At 39.4% G+C, this 18,577-nt stretch overlaps 1 protein-coding gene across 2 annotated transcripts in view; it reads left to right on the top strand.

The window, feature by feature from the left end:
• SLC25A13 (solute carrier family 25 member 13) overlaps positions 1–18,577 on the top strand; it is a 166,070-nt gene that overhangs the window by 113,796 nt on the left and 33,697 nt on the right. For both annotated transcript variants that reach the window (XM_045564065.1, XM_045564064.1), the window contains exons 12-13: positions 3,677–3,729; positions 5,099–5,179. In XM_045564065.1, the coding sequence (XP_045420021.1) occupies positions 3,677–3,729; positions 5,099–5,179 (134 nt within the window). The remainder of the gene's footprint in view (positions 1–3,676; positions 3,730–5,098; positions 5,180–18,577) is intronic.

The raw sequence follows: 18,577 nt of genomic DNA, 5'->3' as shown, positions 1-18,577 counted from the left end.
GTGGTCACCACACAAGAATGATTTTATCCCCTGCCTCCCCAAGTGCCAACATCTGGCCTAGCTCTTAGGAATGAATCTGTGCTATGGTTTTATTCTTACTGAATTGAAGTTGTTCATTTAATATAATGAAACTCGGGGCCTCTGATTATGTTTCTTTAATCCCCTAATTGCTCTTCTCGCCTCGGGTCTCTGCCCTGGCCAACTGTCCTTCACCTGCCCCTAGAACTTTTTACTTTTGGGGGCTTATTTTTTACTCTGAAAGCCACTCCATACGCCTACAGAATTTGGCCCATGCTTTTTAGTGTGGCCTGGGAGAGAAGTGGTACAGTACGTCAGGTAAGAGCACAGAGGCTGGAGCCACCCCCGGGATGGGGCCCCACTCCCCGCCTAACAGCTGGGCCACATGGGCTGCTCCCTTGAAGTCGGCCTCAGTTTCTTCTTGGATTGCTGGAGATAAAAATAACACCTACTGAGTAAGGTGGTTGTGTGGATTAAATGTGTTAATTTACATAAAACACGTAAGGTAGTACATAACATGTAGGTAAGCCCCCCCCCATATTGGTGGTTGTTATTATAACTGCTATTATTGTAAGGTCTTCTGTGATCCAACCACAGTCTCCAACACCCTGATTCTGGATGCGCCATCGTAGCCTTGAGATTTTGGTGCCTTTGTGTAGTTTCCTCTGCCTGGACTACCTTGCCCTCCATTCTGCTCTTGTCTCTTCTCTCCAGTGAACCTCTGCTTACCCTTGCAGCCCCAGGCAAATATCTCCTCTTTGATGCTTTTCTCCCTCGTGCAGGCGGGACTGGTTCTCTCCACTGTGTCCTCATAGTGCTCTGATGCCCCGGGCTCTGGTATGCAGCATGCTGTTCTTAGGTAGTTTGCCCCTTTTGGGGCACATGAGGAGAACTAGGGTTCCCTTTCCCTCTAATCTCTGAACTTCTTGAGAGGGAGGCACCAGTCTTAATGTGTTCATCCTATTTCCTCCCAGTGTCAGGCACACAGAGAAGGCATTTGGTAAATGTTTGCTGAACAAATAAATATTTGTTGCCTTCTTTTTAACCTTAAATACACGGTTTTCTCTTTTGTTTTTTGCTGTTCACAATGCATTACTAAGTTTATAGCGAGAAAGTGAAATCTCAATAGCTTGAAAGGCTGGCTGAAGTGATTGGATCTAACACTGTGGTCATTTGACTCTGTGGGCTGTTTTTTTATTAGGCATTTAGAAAGACTGTCACGAGGTAGTTATGGAGACAAGAGGTCATCATGTAAATCACAGTGCTTTCAACCCATCCGCAGTTTTGGCCTGCAATTTAACAATGAGAATGGAAATTTCAAAATGTTAAGATGTAGTTTAAACAGGTATGCCCAAATAATACTAGTAGAAATTAATGTACTTCATTAGGTAGTAACTAAGCCTTTCTTCTCATAGCATAGGTATCTTACTATGAGATTAGTGAGTATAGTGAGCATAGTTTAGGAGAGAATGCTTGCTGTGAATAAGAGCACTTGCTTGGCCTAACTGGTTCCATATTCCCAGTTTCTGGAATGTGCTGCTTCAGCTCATCTAGACTGTGAAGAGCACAGCCCCGCTCAGGGTGGTGAGAACATAGGGGGCTTTGGGGTAAGAGTTCACACAAGAGAGAGAAGACAGAAATCTCACAGGGATCCCAGGACAGGAGCTGCACTGGAGCCTGGCCTCAGTGGGACCAGGGGTCATCAAGGCCACCCTTCCCACCTGTGCACCTTTCTTGGGCTATGTGTTTTCTCTCTTAGGGGTCTCCTTTCCTTTTGCTCCACATTCTCTCCTCTCCACCAACCCACTTTCTCACTTATTCGTGGTTCCTGGTTCCTTGTGGCTTGAGCCATGCACGTGGCTTCCAGCCGGCTGCTTTCTCTGTTCCACCCAGGGCAGCTTTCCAGTTGTGCCTCTGTGCTGAGGCCCCACGGTGTGCCCCTGAGAAGGACGCTGATTGGCTAGCTCCATTTTCAGTACCAATCGCTAGGGCTCAGGTCGCGGCACTGACTCATCGGCTGCACACCTTTTAGGCGCCTTCCCATTGTGCAGCCAGCTCTGGCCGCGGAGATGCAGCAGGCCCAGGAACTAGGGCTGCCCAAAGAAGGGGTTGCAAACGCAAATGCTTAGAGGATCCAGGCAGGTTATATAAGTGAGCAAATGAGGCTGGGTGTGAGATGCAGATACACCTTTGCATATTAAGCACATGATAGAGTTGCATGCGTGGTGTCTATAAAAGGTCTATTTAAAAAAAAGGTGTCTATAAAAGGTATAGCCTTTTGAGTACGAGGGCTAAGGTTTGAATCCCAGTTTTCCCTCTTACCAGCTGGTAACTTGGAACAAATCATTTAATCTCTGAATGCCTGAGTTTCCCTCCATAGGGTGGTTATGAGGATTTAAATGAGTTAATAAAGTGCTTAAAATGGTGCCTGGCACATAATAAATATTATGTAATTGTTTTTAAGGAGAATTTTCATTAGCATTAGCATCCTCATTTAGCTCCACATTAGTTCCACATCCTCATTACTTCCACAATGAAATGGGCTTTCTCCCATTTTTCCTAAAACATGAAGCTGTCTTGGTCTATTTAGTTCCCCCTTTTGTAAAGCCATGAGCACAGAGAAACATTTACCTACTGTAAGGATATCAACAGAGCAATAAAAATGAAATCTGGCACTTGTCCTCGTTGAGGTATTGGCATCAGGGCAGGGTGGGCACCTTGGCGGATTGGATGCCTGGATCCTGCTTAAAGGACGGAGCCTCACCCAACTGCAGCGGATTGCTGTGATGTCAGAAAGAGGCCTGGTGCTGCAGGTTGATCAGTTGTTCTGTTTGTCTTTGCAAGAAGCTCAGATTATGGTTGAAACCTTATGCTACTGTTTTCCACCCAGCAGCTGGAGTGGTCTTTTGAAAACATGAATTAGCAGCACATCACTCTCCTGCTTAGGACCCTCTAATTGCTTCTCATCTAACTAACTTAGAATAAATCAGGCCCCAAATCCTGGCCTGCTGTGTGGCTGTAGCATCTGGCCCGCCCCTGTGCCACCCTCCCTGTGCCTGCATCTCATGGGGGCTGCAGATGTTCCCCTTCATTTTTGAGCACACCAGGCTTGTTCCTACTCTGCTCTCTTTGCCACCTCTGTCCCCTTTCTTTGAATGCACTTTTCCTCAATTGCCACTTCCTCAGAAAGGCCTCCCCTCCTCCATGTGAGACTGTCAGAGAAAGAACCCTGTTGCCTTGTGCTAGTCCCCGAGTCATAGTTGTTAACTGAATGAATGACTGAACTGTGAGCACTTTGAGGGGATGAGGAAGATACTAGAAAAATATGGATATATTTAGTAAAGTCCGCTGATTTCGAAGATCGGAAGGAAAAGAGCAAACTTCGTGGAATAATGAGATTTCCTATATCACTAATACTGCTGATTTACCCAACATGCAAACAATACAGAATATGAGACGGAATTTCCTTGTTCTTGATGCAGCTGTTAGAAGTTAGCACTTAAACATTCCCTTTCAAATATTCTTCTTAAAGGTAATAGCAGAAAATTGCAGCAAAGATTACCCCAGTTTTTAAGTGGTGATCCCCTCCGTAGAGCTGTTGATTTGTTTAGTTAATGCTAATTTATTTAATATACTTCTGCTTTCTGTTGATTTTTAGGTCTGTTGCCACAGTTACTGGGAGTTGCCCCAGAGAAGGCCATAAAACTTACAGTAAGTCTTTTGAGTTGGTGCTTCTTGTTAAGGGAGTTTGCACATTCTCAGGAATCTAGCAGGTATTCTTATAAGAAGCAGCAGGTTTCCTCAGAGGTGCTAACTGATTTGGAGGTTGGGGCACTCCCCACTCACAGCTTTTCTTTATTCCCCGTTTAACACTGAACATTCAAAAACGTGATGATAAATTTAAGGAAGGCATTTGGTGGTCACTGCCATCCCCTTGTCATTGGAACAATGGTTAGATTTCCTTCACTTTCTACCATATTAGACCCTTGAGATGTGTTCTTTCTTATTGTTTGGATCTCAAAGCATGATCCACAGTTTACAAATAAAGCAAGTGAGACCCAGAGGGTTTAAGTAGCCTACCTGTGTTCACATGATTCATGCATGAGTGGGAAAACTAGAATTCAAAATCAGATTTTTCTGAATCTAAAGCATGTATTCTTTCAATTACACCTGCTGTTTCATAGAATTCACATTCTATGGTGTATTCTGTAAGCATTTGCCAAAGCCAGATGTTGAGAGATCTGGGATCTAGTTGAAGTTAATCCTGCATCAGATGGTTTGCCCGGTACCTGACTCATATTTGACAGATGGTCAGGATTCAGTAAAAGTGTTAGTGGAATGGATAGATATTGCCTGTACATAACTAAGACCATAAAGCCCCAGAGAGTAAAACTCTAGTTTTAGAGTGGGCACTGCAACCTTGGTGCCTGAAATTCTTCTTTTATCATTTTATTATGTGACCTTTAGACAGCTAATCTCCTCTGGCCTATATCTGCCAAAAACATATGATTGTTCCTTAAAATTTCTTGTAGTACATACCATTTTGAGAATATTATGCTTAATTAATTAGTGCAAATGATGTTCTGTGAGAATCTTTGAGGAATTTTTAGATACTGAATTTCTACTACGCTAAAAAATCTGCTCAGCCAAATCTGTCCCCATGATGAGTACTGTTTTAGAGTAAGTCTTGTTGGAAGACTTGAATATGATTTTTAGTCAAACCTTATAAATAGTTTTTAAGTTATAAAATGTGTATTTTTATTTTGTCTCTATTATCAATATGTTTCCATCCTTATGCTATTGTGATTGTGGGACATATTTGAATTTCTGGCTTGTAAGCCATTTATCTTTTCTTTTTTTTGCCTGAAACGTCAGGATACATATTTTTTTTTATTTTTAAAAAGTACATGTATGCTTTTAAGAGTACTTCTCAAACTATTTTAAGATCTGTTAATTTGTTCAGTTTATGATTATTCCAATAGACTGACAAAAAAATAACATATACTGACAGTTGCATATTTATGTATTTAATGACTTTCTTTATATTTTTCATCAGCTTCTATAAATGTTTTTCTTCAAGGTGAATGATTTTGTGAGGGATAAATTTATGCACAAAGATGGTTCGGTTCCACTTGCGGCAGAAATTCTTGCTGGAGGCTGTGTAAGTACCTTTTGCAGATCTCTACATAGAAAAGACTTGTTTCACGTACATATCACTGCCATGGGCACAAGTGTGGACTAAGGCTTCTGTTTAACCGCAGATCCCGCACAAGGGCAGAGTCTACTAGGGCACCTCAGCTTTTCCTAGACAGGCGAACCGTTCCTGAGGTGGAAGGGTAAATGTTTCTGATCCTACTGCCTGTTAAGTCATGCCTGTTACGATGAATTTGTCATTGCTTGCGGCTGGTTCTGCAATAGAAGTCATTTGTGGCAGAAGTGTTTGGCCTTTGAAAAATCTTTGCTAACCTTTTCTAAAGTTAATTTTTAGTGCATTCTTTCCTCATGGCACCCTCTGCTGGGTCAGGCACTAAAATTTGTAGTTTGAAGTCAGCGGCCATAGCACTCTGCTTTGCTTTGCCTTCCAAGTGGCAACAAGTCTTCAAGCTTCCAATGCTTCTGGGAGAACAGTGCTGGGAAATGACTGGCTGAGTGTGCTCTGCATTGTCAAACATGCTTGGAATGATTGTTTCTTTATATGGATGAACAACCTGCATCTTGTTCTGAAGCTCAGCAAAACATTGTGTCTCATTTTATCTCGTGTACGGGTTTGTTCATGTGAATGTAAATACTTTTAAGTAAATTAAACTCTTATACAAAGACAGGTGCTATTTAAAGGTAAGGTTGATTAAATAAACAGGCTTTGATCACTCAGGCAATACAATATTGGTATATATTTCATCTAAACCTATGTTTCTTATAAGAAAGATGAGGTCACATTTTTTTTAATAGGCTTGCTCTGGGCAGGAAATAGTATTCATAAAATAATTTTTTTTCTTAAAAGTTATTGAGTTTAGAAGTTGGAAAACACCTGAGAATATTAAATGTTTGTGGGGAAGGGGCTTATTGTTCTATCTAACACTGAATGCCGGTACCTAGAATGTAGCGGGAGCTAAGAAGTCCTAGCTCCTGGTGGTGCTGAGGACCTGGGTGGAATTTGGCTACTGCCTGACTCTGTTTGATCACTGACCTGTCAGAGATGGCCCGGCAGGCTCCGCTTGTTCTGTAACTTTAGGAGCATTCAGGATGGAAAAAAGGGAGCCTTTAATGTCCTAAATAAACAGGGTACACAATAATAATCAAAGAGAATATTAGAAGTTGCAGAAACTGCCCTTTCTAGTAAGTATGCTTCACTTAAAACAACTCTGTGGTTTCCATTTGAGTAAGTAGATTTTCTCATTTTTAAATAGGTGTATCCATAGGCTGTATCTAGCCTAGTCCTTCAAATTGTTGTGGGGCCCAAGATACAGCAGGGCATTTCAGTAGGTCAGTTGGGGATTGTTGTTTGTTTTGTTTTGTTTTTTCAGTTCGGTTTTAAACCTGCTGAAAAGACATGATTATAGATCTCTGTAAGAATTTAAAATGTAAAATTAATTATGTGATGCTACTCAAGATTTTGGCAATTATCATGGCATGGTGCCTGGAGGTTTATTTTCTTTTTAATGAAAGCATTTTGTCTGCACATGCATCTGGGTGCCAAGGAGATTGGTTGTGGCACGTATTGTCTAGGTGCCATCTGTAGGTGGTCTTGTTTGTGTGTATGTGGTCGCCCATTTCAAACACAAAGCAGATTGGCATCAGAAGTGGTGCCTAGTTATTGTAAAGAGGTGTAGCCCTTTTCAAACCTGATCTAAACACAGGCTTAAAATTGGAGCCACTTGGGCTTTGCAGCTACTTAAAATATCTGTGAAATGAGGTTTGCCATCCTTCATCTCAAAGGCAGGCAGACAATGGTCCTCATCGTTTCAAGTCTCCTGCTTTGCCTTTTTATTTTTTTTTCCCCCCAACTCATTGCTTTAAGAAGTAAGAGTTTATTTTCAGGTAAGCAATCCTGTAGGTAGCAAACAACCCAGGTCCCTTTAGATTTCTGAGTAGAGGGATGGATGAGTCCATTTTCAATGTGTATGTATTTTTTTAAGTATTAACAGCAGCAACATCGCTCTTTGCAGGCTCTGGCAAAGTTTTCCTCATAACAGGAGTCAGTCATGCACCTTAGAAAGTCATTGTGAGTTCCGCAACCTTGTCTGTCTACTTGGGAATACAAAGGGTTTTGTAAGGTTGTGTCACATGAGCAGTTCCTCGTCTTAGTTCATCCAAGCATTGCTAGGTGTTGACTTTTAAGTCCCTGGGGAGCTCACCTTGCTTCATTATTACTGGGAATTAGTACACATGGCTGACTTTTGCACTTGTAACCAAAGCTGCTTGTTCCTTTGAACAAGGCCTTTTCCTATTTTATAATGCCTTCTGCAAAAATGAGGAAAATATGTAGGGAGAACTTTGTTTCATAACCTTATAACTTCATAGTGCTTAGCTAAACAGCCTGTTTTATTACACAGTTTTTAGAAAAATGAAAGTGATAGTAAATCTGCAGGGAAAAAATTATTGGCACTAAAAGGGAATAAAATTCATCCCATTCCTTAATTATTTTTCATATAATAAAATCTATAACTGAAGAGATTAAAAAATATTCTTCTGTTTTATTAGCATATATTTAAAAGGGTGAATCTGACTTTATTTATTTATTTATTTATTTATTTATTTATTTATTTATTTATTTATTCATTCATTCATTCATTCATTCTTGGAGACAGAGTCTTGCTCTGTCGCCCCGGCTGTAGTGCCGTGGTGTCATCATAGCTCCCTGCAACTTCACACTCCTGGGATCAAGCAATTGTTTTGCCTCAGCCTCCCGAGTAGCTGGGACTACAGGTGCTCACCACCATGCCTGGCGAATTTGACTTCATTTTTAAACTCATTTTTTCTCATTGAGATTAGTTTTAGTTTAAAGCACCGTTCAAAATTTGACTTCATGAGAGCTTAATTATGGGTACACACAGGCAAAAAGAGATATAAAGGACATTGGAAACCAAGAAGAGGGGAGGAGAGGAGAGGAGGTGTGGAATAAAAACTTACCTTTTGGGTACAGTGAATACTATTCTGGTGACAGACACACCCAAAGCCCTGATGTAAGCATTATACAAGGTATCTATGTAACAAAAACATTTGTAGCTCCTTAATATCTTGAAATTAAAAACAAATTTTTAAAAATTTGTCTTTAGTTTTCTGATCATTTTTATAGCTTCACATTTAATATTAGTGATCTGTTCAGCACAGTTCAAGATTAGACTAGATGCTAAGACTGGGGTTTACAAACTCTAAGTCTGAAAGAATTCTTTGTGGTTTGTGTTTTCTCCAGAAGTTGCTTAGTTCTGCATTCTAAGTTAGGCAAGTTGAGTAGTTGCAGGAATTCTGACAGATAACCTGGCCCCTCAGGCTTCCTGCATGAAATATATATACCTCCTGTTTCTTTCCATCCTTTCCCTTCTTGAGTCAGAATTTCAGCCACTCCAGGGATGTGACTGAGGATCTGTTAATGACAGTGAATGCTCAGGAAATGTGGCAGAGGAGAGAGGGCCTGTTACCACTACCTATTTCCAATTAGCTTCCCAGTGACTTCACAAACTGACATCACATCACCAAGTATGTTAATGTTACTACTTTGTTGTTGCTACTTTAGGGAAAAAAAATAGCATATGTAATTCCATATGATCTGTAGGTTGCAGTCCTTCATTCAACAAAATAAGCATATTGACTGTCTTTCCTACAACTGGTGAAAGAGAGGGTTGAAATCCTAAGGGGTCTGGGATCTTTACCTTTTGATCCTTTGATCTTAAAAAGGTGGTAAGGAAGTACAAGTGGTACCAGGACAGGTTTCAAGGAAGAAATACAAATATGATTAACATATTTGACATGAAAAGAAATCTGATATTCACTAGAAAGACAAAAATGCCATAAAAGTATGAGCCGCTGTCTTATGAAGCTCACATTTAGTAAAAAAACTATTTATTAACACATACCAATAGAAAATAGTAGTATTGTGCAGTCATTTTTGGAAAGACAAGTGAACGTGTTTTCGAACTACAGTCCTTTGATAATAGGTCTATGGTCTTTTTCCATTGTGATGCACACATGCATGTGTGTATGTGCATACATGTGTAAATATACTTGGCGTTTATGGGACTTTATATTCATTTTGAGTGGGAAAAATAATCGATATATTTATGTCACTGGTTCTGAAAGGGTTTGGTGAGAATATTACCATAGGGAAAACATAGAATCAAGAGTAATAATAATTGCTTTCCCTGGCAAATAAGTGGGATCCTGATATATTGTCTGCCTATGTTTTCACTATGATGGCGATGACCATGTGTGTGACATTTTTATGCCTATTTGTCCAGCCATGCCCATTTGTCCATGCCATTTTTAAGGCAAGTTTTTATTCCTTTGTTACATTATATTCAGTTGCAATTAATTTTTATTTTGAAAATTTGGGGAAAACACAAAGATACAGACACAGTACGCCTGTGCTTACCACTTAACTCAAGATGGCAAACCTGACAAATACAGGTAGAGAGGCCCCGTGGACTTGTCCCAATTACTGTTCCTTCCCTCATCTCCCAAGAGATAACCCTGTCCTGAAATTGGTGTTTTTTATTCCCATGCTTTCTACTTTTTCTTACCTATGAGTATCCCTAAGTAATATAAATGTTTGTTTTTGAATGCTTCGTTCTAACCCACTGCTATAGGAACAACTCATATGATTCCCAGATGGATGCTTTTGTATTTTTCTCCCATTGGCACATCTCATATGGTTTGCTTGTCAGAAAAGAATCACAAATGGGAGTATTACTTTCAAATGTTAGAATGTGGCATATTCTGCATATGTAGGTTACAGATGTGTGGGTTTATAGGCATGTTATATAGATATGGTTGGAATAGTGTATTCATTTAACCAAGTTTTTGGTAACTTGGGGCTTCTTCCTAGACTACAGTCATTTCTTCAGTCTTATAATTTAACATACACCTGGTATTGAGGATATTTAAAAACGTCAGCCCTCCTTACTTGCCTTACTTGCCACCTGCCCTCCCTTCCTCCCTCTCTCTCTTTCTCCCCACCCCACCCTCCCTCTCCCCTGCCATAGCCCTCACCACCTTCAAACATTCTGTATATCTTATTTATCCTGATTTTTGTTTATTTTCTGTCTTCATCATCATAGAGTGCAGGTTCCACAAAGGCAGGGATCTTTTTGTTCACTGATCTATCCCAAGGACTACAGACAGCGCATGGTAACCAGCAGGCCCTATGTAAATGTTTGTTAAATAAAAGAATTTTAAAGCTAAAATGGCTCTTAAAAATAATCTTGTCAAATCGTCACAGTTTGTCTTTGACAAATCTGGTAATGGATTCATTTATATCTTTTCTCTTATGTTAGTCAAACGCCCTCCCATCCTTAACAATAAAACTTAACACTTTTCTCTCCAAGCCATGTGTACCATGGTTCCCAAATCACCAAGAATAGAAAGCACATAGATGGACAACATTTTATAAAGTAAAAGTGTTCCTTTTAAAACCTCACAATACTAATTTTTGAGAACTGCATAACAGGGATGCTTTTATTTGTAAGATTAATCCTTTTCAAAATCGTAGCCATTTCTAACAATTTCATTTGTTTCAGCCATCTATAAATGTCTTCAAACCCTTGTACTATTTTGTTTTTAGCTCTGAATTCTAGAAGTATGCCCTCACTGGTAGTGTGTGTACTTTCATCATTAAATATACCCACAGCCATATTCCTTATAATTGAGCTTGAAATCCCTTGAGATTTCAGACCCAATCATATCAAACCAGGAAGAAAATTCCCTCCTGTAATGAACACATATGTTCTGGCAATCAGAGCTGGTGAGGCAGATTACTTGGAGTGTATTTAATAAGTCTTAGTTTTGTGACCTTTCTCTTCCTAGGATTTCCTGTGGAGACGTAGCCTCACAGTGTAGTTTTCTTAAGGCATAAGTTTTATTTCACTGTACAAGTCTCTGCATATATCTTACTTATAAATACAGGATGATGTGAGGCTCAATCATTAAGCTGAATTTCTGTGAAGTCACTCCTGTGTCACATGTCAAATAATCAAGATATATTATGCAATATAATGATGCTATAGAAATAAAGTTACTGTTTTTCAATGTTTTTATATTTATAATCCATTTGTAGTTTAATGAAAATCCAGTGGTTAGTTACATTGTTCTCAAATTTTATTACTGTTATTATTTGGAATATTCCCTGGGAGAATTTTTTGCATACCCCCAAAAATGTAAAACCATATTAACGATTTTCTTAACTTATACTTGTTCTTTACCCCTGTCCTCAAACTCCTATAGACTCAAAAGCTTAGAGCTTGCATCAGGTATTAAGTATGACCTACTGTCTTTGTCAAATATGGTCACTGCTTTGCCATGTGAGGAGATCTTCCTTTATAATTTTGTGCTGACAACTAATTGCATCTCGAGGACCTTGCATAAATAGTGACTGAACTGAGACATCTGTAAACTCAGAAGACAGGACCTATGTCTTACGGTTAGCTCTATGGCTAGAACTGTGTCCGACATATGGAAGACACTTAAAAAATATCTATTGAAGGAATAAATGCTTGAGTAGAAGGTGTTGGTGATGAGGGCAGTTGTGGAATTAGAAAGGAAGGGGAGTAACTTTATGTGCCATGTTGTTATTGACTGAGAGACAAGTGGCTAATGAGGAGGCATTAACTCCAAGGATTAGTGGGGAGGAGGGGTGAAGGAATTGATGGACTTTAGGGAACAGCTGTAACCATGCCTGAATATCTGCATATCTAGGATGTTTCACAAGAAAGTATTCCATGATCGCTCAGTAATAGCACCAACCTTTAAAAAGCCCCTATTTATTTTGACTTCCTGTCTAATGATGGCAATTAAACAACCCCGACATATATTCAGAACCTTAAGAACAGGATGAAGATACACAACATGGGCATTTGGTATGGCTTATATTTTAAGTAGAAACGATTTTATTGAATGTTTAACATGTAAAATTATCATGTCAGAACCATGAAGGAATCATATAAAAAAGGAGTCAACCAACAGCAAAACATATTAATAACCATAGCAATATCTAAATTCAGAGATTTCTGAGAAGCTGGGGAGGCAGCTCCATCACAGTTCACCCAGAAAGTCTTCCAGGGGATGGGACTCGGGCGTTGGCCTGGAAGAGAGTTCTGCTGCCTGCCTGATGCAGTGAGGAGCTCCTTCTCCACATGACTTCTGTTTGCATTAAGGGCAGAAATAAAAGAAATATCTGATGTTGCTAAGAGTTCATGGGTGCTATAGATTGAATGTTCATTTCCCACTGGGATTCATACGTTCAAACCTAACTCCCAATGTGATGGTATTAGGAGGCAGGCCTTTGGGAAATGATTAGGTCCTGAGGGTGGAGTCCTCATGAATGGGATTAATGGCCTTAAAAAAAGGGACTCCAGAAAGCTCTCTTGTCCCTTCCACCCACTCAGCAAGAAGATGGTGCCTGTGAAGCAGGGAGCAGGGCCTCACCAGATCCCAACCATGCTGGCACCCTGATCTCAGACTTCCAGCCTCCAGAACACTGGGAAGTAAATTTTGTTGTTGATAAGCCAGCCAGGCTGTAGTACTTTGTTCTAGCAGCCCAAACAGACTCAGACAATTAAGGATAGACTACGTGGCTAAGGGCTGCCTTTGGTGGCTAAGAAATGTCATCTTACTAGAGGAACGTTGAGCTCTCATGATGAACACTGAGCCAGCCAGATCTCTTTTCTGTTCTCCTCACTTTCCCCTCTTTGAGAAGTCTCCGAGTTGTTTCACTCAACACAGTTCAAGCATCGGGCCATCCTTCTGGATTTCTAATATATAGGGAGGAGTTTGTTATGATGTGAAAATTTGAAGAAGGATTGGGTCACAGCTTTCACACAGTTAAGGTACTTTAGACATTGAAGGTCTGTAAATCATTTAATGGTTCTGGTAGTAGTAGTCAAAATAGACATGTATAACAAGCAGACCCCAAATGTTAACATATTTGACAGGCCTGTAACTTAATTGCTTTTTAATGTCAGTCAAATCGATTCCACTTTGGTTTCTTGGCCAGGCTTCTATAGGCCTATTAAAAGCCTGTGAAGCTGAAAATATGAAACTTAATGTTTGTAAAACATGTAAACAGACTAGCCTTTTTCTGCCTGGCCATGTGGTTAGGAAATTATAACAAGGACATTTCAGTTTGGTGTCTGTCTCAGAAACAAATGGTAAGAATTTATTTTATTATCTTTTCAAAGTATTAATAATCCAGTTACAGATTTTTTACTTAAGAGCTTAATTTACATGCCACATCAAAGGAGGAAAATCCTATATTGCTTTATGTTTAGAGATGTGCATTTAGTCAGACAGTCTAGGTCAGTGTGTTGATTTGCTAGGGCTGCCATAGCAAAATGCCACAGACTGGGTCGCTTAAACAACAGAAATGTATTTTCTCACAGTGCTGGAGGGTAGAAATCCAAGGTTAAGGTGTACCACATTTGGTTTCTTTTGAGGCCTCTCTCCTTGGCTTGCAGATGACTGCTTTCTCATGGTGTCCTGGCACGATCACTCCTCTCTTGAGTCCTAATCTCCTCTTTTGTAAGGACACCAGTCTTATTGAATCAGGGCTCACCCATATGACTCCATTTCCCCTTAATTACCTCTTTAAAGGTCTTATCTCCAAATGCAGTCACATTACAAGGTACTGAGGGTTAGGACTTAAACATACGAATTTTTTTTTTTTTTATTTAACATTTTTTTTCTTTTCTTTTCTTTTTTTATTTTTTTGGAGCTGTTAACCAGAACATAAAACATATGAATTTTTGAGACACAATTCAGCCCATAACACTAGGTTTTAGGTCAAGGTCCTTTTCTGACCTTTCAATGAGGACTCAAGTTCCTGATAGCAGGATGGTAATGACACTTGTGAAGACACTGGGACCTACACACTTTCCCTTCCAGGCCGGATAGAATCAGCGGCCCCTCAGCCTCACGTTTGCCAGTTTCTCTGTGAGGTTGCTGAATGCCGGTCATCAGGACTTGTGAACAGTTGTGAACAACAGTTAACTGGTACTGGACAATGCATTTTAACTTCATCCATCCCCTGCGATTTGCTGAATATCTGTTTTGTACCTGTGAGCTTTATATATAATAATTATACTTATCCTACATGTGAATTATTTTCATGTCTTCATTGAACACTGAGTTAGAATAAATGGAAAATATGTTGAAGCTTAGATTTCTTGAGAAATCTTATTTTCTAATTTATTTGCACATCAAATACTGCCATTACTTGTGTATTCATCTTAATGTAACATAAATCATTAGACATTTACTAGTGTTGACCTTATTTGTAGATACAATTTTGTTTGTATGCAAATAATCAAAATAATATATTTGGGTTTTATAAAAGAGTCATATTCTATAACTTCATATTAATCTATTTTTGACACATGTAAGCACACATTTTAGAATGTCAGTGTGCAATTAGATATTCTTAGCACATGTCATTTGTGAAAAGCACTTTAAATCTAAGTACATTCAATTGAGCATAATTAAAATATCAAGATACATATTCTTCATATACATTTTACCACTTAATTTTTTAAGTAGCTATAAGTATCTACCATGTGAATTCAAATTAAAGGAAGGTGATTAAATTACAGTTGTAGTTAATGCTTTTAGTGTAAAAAATAGCAGAAATTACCCTATGTTAAAAAAAAAATACATTACATGTTTTCTGTGGACAGCAAACTGATGACGGGTTTAATTTTTTTTCTTAATGCCAAACTGTTAATATCCTCTGAATAGTCTTAAGACTGTTAACTAGACGGGTTTGGGGGGATAAATTATAAGAAAGCATGCCTTTTCATTTTACAAGTTCTTTTGACTTAACTCCTCAGGTCCCAAGAAAGAACGTTGAGGGATTTTTATCTCAGCTAGTAAAGAAGCATTGGAGAAAGGCTTGTTTTGTTCATAAAGATGAAAGAAAATGGATCATGGGGAAATATGAACTAGAGCTTCTGAACCAAGTCTTTAGATAATGTATTTAGGATGCTGGTATTTCCTATAGTTGGGATAATGAGCAGACAGACTTGACAAGACATTCTTAAGGCACATATAACTGTAAAATCGACTTGTCCACAACTGTTGAACAGAAAGTATGCTACCATTTTAGTGAAGGTCATTGTTCTGAGAGTACTTAGAGAAAATGGGGCAGTGTATGTTCCCCTTTTAAATATTTGATCTCTTGAAATTCTGATTTTAAAAAATAAATACCTATATCACTTCCCATCATAAAGTTCCCTATGCAGAATCAGAATATCAACAATGAAATAAATCATAATGTAACATAGCAGGAGGAATTTGCTTGGCAAAACTGTGAGGAAGAGACGAAGAAATCAGTCAAGCTTACTGAAGCATCTGGGCACAGAGCAAAAAAAGCTGTGATAGGAACCACATTTCAGGTTCTTTGCAGACTATCTGGCCCATTTCAGAGAGGGTGTATTAGAAGAAAAAACCTATAATTTTACTTTGAGCCATGAGGACCATATCATATGAAAAATTAGAGCATTTGGAAATAATGATGCTTTGTGTCAATAGCGCCCTATTCATTTGAGAAGCTTGGTGCTTGGGCTTCATGCTGACATAGTTGTAGCTTCCACAGTCCTATTTCCGTTTCTGGTTGTTCTCAGCCCTCCTGGATGCACAGGTGAATTTATGAAGATCATGGACTTCAGACAGGAATCCCAACAGCCAGAACTGTGTGTCCTATGGACATGTGTACTTTCATTTGTATTGGTGGAGACCTGAGGCATCCATTGATCCTATCTTCAACCACTGTGCTATATTTAGGTAGAACCTACACCAGTGTGCTTATTTTGCAGTCCCACTTCAATAAAATTGAAATTGTCACTAGTTACACATTTTTGAGTCTAAAGTATTTCTTAAGGATTCAGATTTGACATGATTTGAGGATTTTACCGCCCACAAGCCTGGCTTCCTCATGATTTATTGACTAATCCACAAAGAAAAATGTGATGTATTTCATAAAAGTCAATTATATTGTACCTAGAAAAACATCTCCCTTCTGTCTTTCTTGATGTACTTTAATGTCTCTGAATCATTTATTTATGTCTCCTGGACAGAGGCTCTCCAACTCATAGGAATTCTAGTCCATATGATCAAGTTAACCAAAATTTCAGGCAGATACTCTGTTCAAACAAGAAAGAAAAAACTGAAAATGAGTCTGTTTTAAAGCAGAAGCTTTTTCACAACACGCAAATCAGCGTGATGGTTCTGAGGCTGGGTTAGAAATCAGGCGTGTCTGGGTTCAAATTCTGTCACTGCCTTGAGCAAAATTCCGTGCTTCCATTTCATCTCCAGAAAGACAGGAATAATGTAGCTTGTGTCAGCATGATCAGGGGAATGAAGGAGATAATGTCTGTGAAGAGTTTAGCACAGTGTCGGCTAAATCAAAAGTGCTTGACAAACGTCTGGCTGTGGCTTCTCCAGGAGGGTAGAGGAGGGGAGAGAGAAGGGGTTTGCAGGGCTATAGTCATTCAAGGAGTTACAGCTATATCTTCTTTCTGGTCACACTGGTGGGCAAGTTATTCTTAAAAAGTGAGCCTCAGTGGTGGCTCATGCCTGTAATCCTAGCACTGTGGGAGGCCAAGGTGGGAGGATTGCTTGAGCTCCGGAGTTCAAGACCAGCCTGAGCAAGAGCGAGATCCCATCTCCACTTAAAATTGAAAAATTGGCTGGGCATGGTGGCTCATGCCTATAGTCCCAGCTACTCAGGAGGCTGAGGCAGGAGGATCGCTTGAGCCCAGGAGTTAGAGGTTGCAGTGAGCTAGGCTGATGCCACAGCACTCTAGCCCGGGCAACAGAGCAAGACTTTGTCTAAAAAAAAAAAAAAAAAAAAGTGACCCTCAAGATTACTACCCTCTCCTAGTTGTGGGGAAACCACATCCTTCCAGACAAGGACCTGGAGGACAGGCTTATGTGTAGTGTACATTGTTAGAGGGCTGACTGGAAATAATCAGTGCAGAGATCACGGTGGGGAGAACCACACACAAGAAGAGAGGCTCCTGCCCCCGGGTCTCATCAAGATCAGAAGGATGGGAATGGCTAGTGCATGGGAAAAGGAAAGAAGAGGAGGAGGAGGAAAGTCACCCTGGGAGGAAGCAGCAGTTGGACAGAACTTCTTGGTTAACTATGTACTTTATAAATAAAGAGAAAAAAGATGAGAACTGTGGGAAACAAGAATGGGTAGAAGCTGGAGACTGTCCCAGAAAGACTGATGAATTGTACTCCTTCATAGTCTGTGGGATCGATGCTGAAATTCTTCAAAACTGGTCCCCTAGTCATCCTCTTTTAAAGAAAAAAGATTAGCAAACCACAGTGACTTGTTAGGATGTTGCCAGATACGTGAGTTGGGCAGAGGGACTCCTAGCTGCAGATAGAAGGGTGAAGTCTGCCAGCGACTGTGTTGCCAAACAGCACTTCTTATATACCTTTTGAAAGGTACTCAGTGACCCTGCATATTTGGATCTCTTCATTTATGTAATCTCATGCTGAACTTTAAAAATTTTGGACACCTCATAAATGTTTGTGAATGTGTGCTGACACAAGATTCTCTTCATGACTTCTTGTTCAGAATATTTCTGACTGTCTTCAAACATTTTCAGGAAACCCTATTGGGGTTTTGTTTAGGGGATTGCTTTGGATTTTAAATTAATTTATGGGAAAAAACTGGCACTTTTAAGATATTTTGCCGTTGTATTCATTTATAGGAAAATTGACAGTTTTACAACATTTGCATATTAAATTAATCTGCAGGCAAGTTGACATCTTTACAACATTGAATCTCCTTGTCTAACAACATTACTTATTTCTCTAATATTCAAATCCTTTATGTCCCTTAAAAACATCTATATTTTTTTAAATTTTGATCCTGTATATTTCATGTTAAGTTATTCCTTATTAATACTACCTGTAAAAAAAAAGTTAATGTGTAAATTTGTTTTTTTTTTTTTTTTTTTTTTTTAGTGAATCAGCTCTATCTTTCTCCTCTAAAGATATGTAATGCTTTTGAATATCAGGTTCCCTTTTCAACAAAAAGTTGCAAAATTTTTGTCACACTGATGCTACTATTGGTACTAGTAGAGTGGACAATAAAATGTTCTTGGGTTCCTGGTAATAGCCTGGGTAAGAATCCACATGGCACTGAATGTAATCATTCCTTGTCTTTAGTCGTGTGTGCACGCAGTAGGTGAGAAAACCCACTGCCTGTGATACCACCCGTGGCTGTGGGTCCCTGGGGCCAGGCACAGATAGGCAGCCCTCCTGCTGCATCTTTGTCTGCTTTGAGTTGAGGGGCAGAATGCACGAGCACTTGCCAGCGAACTCGTCTTTATGGTCATTAGCT

This window comes from Lemur catta, chromosome 11 (assembly GCF_020740605.2).
Source record: "Lemur catta isolate mLemCat1 chromosome 11, mLemCat1.pri, whole genome shotgun sequence".
Lineage (NCBI taxonomy): Eukaryota > Metazoa > Chordata > Mammalia > Primates > Lemuridae > Lemur > Lemur catta.
The sequence above is the reverse complement of the archived record's forward strand: the minus strand, read 5'-3'. Positions and strand labels throughout refer to the sequence as shown.